General features: G+C 44.2%; 1 protein-coding gene across 1 annotated transcript in view; it reads left to right on the top strand.

Moving 5' to 3' along the window:
• cacna1ib (calcium voltage-gated channel subunit alpha1 Ib) overlaps positions 1-5000 on the top strand; it is a gene marked incomplete at its 3' end in the record, with an annotated part of 114565 nt that overhangs the window by 50474 nt on the left and 59091 nt on the right. Inside the window, exons 14-15 of the mRNA XM_079841297.1 lie at positions 1-102; positions 2928-3335. The exon at positions 1-102 is cut by the window's left edge and continues 35 nt beyond it. Coding sequence (XP_079697423.1) covers positions 1-102; positions 2928-3335 — 510 coding nt within the window. The remainder of the gene's footprint in view (positions 103-2927; positions 3336-5000) is intronic.

Raw genomic sequence — 5000 nt, 5'->3', positions numbered from 1 at the left:
CTGGAGCTGGAGCCGCTGGCCGAGGAGAAGACCAGGAGCAGCTTCTCTGAGGAAAACCACCGGAGGAGGACAATCTGCCTGGGCAGGAGATCCTCATCTCTAGTCAGTCAATAAAGAGCTCAATGTCATCACGTCGGAGCATCATTCGTCATGTGTGTGTGTGTGTGTGTGTGGATTTAATGAGTCAAGGAAACATTAGTGCAGATTAATGTTATTAGAAAATCCCTCAAGCAGAGACTCATCTGTGTGTTTGTGTGAGTGCGTTTTTGCAAGAGACCAAAATTCTCTTGATCATGTGCAACGGACGCTCAGCCAAGGCTTTTGGGGTTTCCATAGCAACCCCTCTTTTAATTGAGCCAGCCATGTGTGTCGAGAGAGAGAGACGGGCGAGCGAGCCGCTTGGGTTAAATATAGTGTGTTGAGCTGTTGTTCTTGAAGTCACGTGCCGTCGGAAGATTGTGGTGGGAAAGAGTCTCGGGGAAATTGCTGAACACGGTAAAACACTGTGAAAACCTAGACGGCACACTTCACACAGATGCAGGCGTGCTCAATTAAAATGTTTGACTCTACCTGAATCAATCATCTTAATGATGTCAAGTGATGTGTGAACGGTCACCTGTCTCACTCTAATGGCAGTCAGACAGGTCACCTGATGCGGCGTGAGCCCAACTTTGTGTGTGAGGTCAACACCAGAGATTAACGGCGGAGAACACAAGTTTCTATGGCAACTGCTTTTACCGCTCATGCTGCTAAAAATGAGCGAATGCAGTCAGCAAGATCAGAAACACGCCGACTGCAATTACCACACACACACACACACACACACACACACACACACACACACACACGAGACTGCGTGAAGTTAACTCATCATCAGTGTTTAAACGGCTCATGTCAAGGAAATATTTCTTCAGATTCCTTCCTCTCTCTGTAGCGCCACAGATGCAGTTCCCATAGATGGAGAGATAGATAAACTGAAAGATGGAGAGATAGACTTGTAGATGGATAGATACATTGACAGACTGATGGATGGATAGATGGATAGAGACAGACTGATTAGACAGATAAAAAAGATGGATAAATAGACCGATAAATAGGTGAATGGATGGATTGACTGATAGATAGATGGACATTATATGAATAGATAGATGGATTGATGGATGGATGGATGGATATGTTGATTGATGGATGATGGATTGATATGTAGATGGATGGATGGATTGATATGTAGATTGATTGATGGATGGATGGATTGATTGATTGATGGATGGATGGATGGATGGATTGATATGTTGATTGATAGATGGATGATGGATGGATTTATATGTAGATGGATGGATGGATGGATGGATGGATAGACAGATGGATTGACAGACAGATGGACGGACGGATGGAAGGATGAATTGATAGGTAGATGGATGGACGGATGGATAGATTGATGGGTTGATGGAAGGACGGATGGATGGATTGATATGTTTATTGATGGATGATGGAGTGATATGTAGATGGATGGATTGATATGTAGATGGATAGATAGACAGATGGATTGACAGATGGATGGACGGACAGATGGATGGATAAATTGATAGGTTGATGGAAGGACGGATGGATTGATATGTAGATGGATGGATGGATGGATGGGTGGATGGATAGATGGATAGACTGACTGGTAGATGGATGGGTGGATGGATAGATGGACTGATAGGTTGATGGATGGATGAATGGATGGATTGATATGTAGATGGATGATGGATGGATAGATAGATAGATGGGCAGATGGTTGGATAGACTAATGGATGGATGTTATATGGATAGAGACATGGATGGATGAATGGATGATGGATGGATAGATGGATAGATGGATGGATGGATGGATGGATGGATGGATGGATGGATGGATGGATGGATGGATGGATGGATGGATGGATGGATGGATGGATGGACGGATGGACGGATGGACAGATAGACAAACTGGAAGATGGATAGATAGACGGATTGACAGACAAACAGATGGATAGACTGATGTATAGATAGATATATGGATAGAGGCAGACTGAAAGATAGACAGATAAAGTGGAAGACAGACAGATAGACAGACAGATATATAGGTAGATAGATAGATAGATAGATAGATAGATAGATAGATAGATAGATAGATAGATAGATAGACAGACAGACAGACAGACAGACAGACAGACAGACAGACAGACAGACGGATAGAGGCAGAGGTAGATAGATGGATAGACAGATATATAGGTAGATGGATAGACTGATGGATAGATAGACAGACAGACAGACAGACGGATAGAGGCAGAGGTAGATAGATAGATAGACAGATATATAGGTAGATGGATAGACTGATGGATAGATAGACAGACAGACAGACAGACGGATAGAGGCAGAGGTAGATAGATAGATAGACAGATATATAGGTAGATGGATAGACTGATGGATAGATAGACAGACAGACAGACAGACGGATAGAGGCAGAGGTAGATAGATAGATAGACAGATATATAGGTAGATGGATAGACTGATGGATAGATAGACAGACAGACAGACAGACGGATAGAGGCAGAGGTAGATAGATAGATAGACAGATATATAGGTAGATGGATAGACTGATGGATAGATAGACAGACAGACAGACAGACGGATAGAGGCAGAGGTAGATAGATAGATAGACAGATATATAGGTAGATGGATAGACTGATGGATAGATAGACAGACAGACAGACAGACGGATAGAGGCAGAGGTAGATAGATAGATAGACAGATATATAGGTAGATGGATAGACTGATGGATAGATAGACAGACAGACAGACAGACAGACGGATAGAGGCAGAGGTAGATAGATAGATAGACAGATGCCATTAGGAATCAAGTTCAGATAAAACAATGAATGTCTTTCTTCCTCTCTCTGTAGCGCCACAGCCGCAGTTCCCATTACCACCACTGGGGGCGTCCTCCCGCTCAGCCGTCCTGGAGCCGGCGCTGCAGCTGGAACAGTGGGGGCCGTTCTGCCAGTGGCCTGAGGGCCGGAGGGGTCATCGGGGGCAGTTTAAGGGTCCGTAGTGTTCACTCGCACCCCGCGGAACACGAGTCTCTCCTGCCCCATCCACCCTTCCTGACCCGCCATGACCGCCGCGCTGTCTCACTCGAGCTGCCTGAGGTCCTGCAGCGCCCCCCTCTGGTCCGGAAGAAGAGTGTGTCTGCGGAACACCAGGACTGTAATGGGAAGGGCCCGGGCCCTCAGGGGCCACTGCTGGGAGAGGTGTATCCCCAGCTCAAACCACGCAAAGACAAGAACAACCTGGAGGAAGACTCTGAATATGTGAGTGCAGAACACCATCCTGTTATAACAGATTCAAAGGGTTTCATAAAAGAGCTTTTGTTTTAAGACTTCATGTTTACCATGGACAAGTGTGTTCCCTTTCACTATAGACAGACAGACAGACAGACAGACAGACAGACAGACAGACAGATGGATGGATGGGTTGTATAGATGGATAGATAGGTAGACGGATAGACAGACAATAGATAAACTGAAAGCCGGGTAGATGGTTAGATAGATAAGTAGATGGATAGACGGATGGATGGATGGATGGATGGATGGATGGATGGATGGATGGATGGATGGATAGATAGATAGATAGATAGATAGATAGATAGATAGATAGATAGATAGATAGATAGATAGATAGATAGATAGATAGATAGATAGATAGATAGATAGATAGATAGACAGATGGGTTGACTGACAGATGGACTGATGGATGGATGGATGGATAGATTGACAGATGGATTGACAGACAGACGGACTGATGGATGGATAGATGGATAGATTGACAGATGGATTGACAGACAGATGGACTAATGGATGGATGGATGGATGGATAGATTGACAGATGGATTGACAGACAGATGGACTAATGGATGGATGGATGGATGGATAGATTGACAGATGGATTGACAGACAGATGGACTAATGGATGGATGGATGGATGGATAGATTGACAGATGGATTGACAGACAGACGGACTGATGGATGGATGGATGGATGGATGGATGGATGGATGGATGGATGGATGGATGGATGGATTGACAGACAGACGGACTAATGGATGGATGGATGGATGGATGGATAGACAGATGGATTGACAGATGGATAGATTGACAGATATGCAGATAGATAAGCTGAAAGACTGGTAGATGGTCAGATAGGTAAGTAGATGGATGGATGGATGGATGGATGGATGGGTAGATGGATGGATGGATGGATGGATGGATGGATGGATGGATGGATGGATGGATGGATGGATGGATGGATGGATGGGTAGATGGATGGATGGGTAGATGGATGGATGGGTGATAGATAGATAGATAGATAGATAGATAGATAGATAGATAGATAGATAGATAGATAGATAGATAGATAGATAGATAGATAGATAGATAGATAGATGGATTGACAGACGGATGGATGGATGGATAGATAAACAGATGGATTGACAGACAGATGGACTGATGGATGGATGGATTGACAGACAGACGGACTAATGGATGGATGGATGGATAGACAGATGGATTGACAGACAGATGGACTAATGGATGGATGGATGGATGGATGGATGGATGGATGGATGGATGGATAGACAGAGGGATTGACAGGCAGACGGACTAATGGATGGATGGATGGATAGATAGACAGATGGATTGACAGACAGACGGACTAATGGATGGATGAATAGATAAACTGAAAGACGGGTAGATGGTTAGATAGGTAAGTAGATGGATAGACGGACAGACGGATGGATAGATGGATAGATTGACAGATGGATTGACAGACAGATGGACTAATGGATGGATGGATAGATGGATGGATGGATAGGTAGATGGATGGATATGTAGGTAGATGGATTGACAGACAGATAGATTGACAGATATACAGATAGATAAGCTGAAAGACGGGTAGATGGCCAGATAGGTAAGTAGATGG

Source organism: Gobio gobio (genome assembly GCF_949357685.1).
Source record: "Gobio gobio genome assembly, chromosome: 17".
NCBI lineage: Eukaryota > Metazoa > Chordata > Actinopteri > Cypriniformes > Gobionidae > Gobio > Gobio gobio.
Note: the sequence above shows the minus strand (reverse complement) of the source record. Positions and strands in the feature narration are given on the sequence as shown.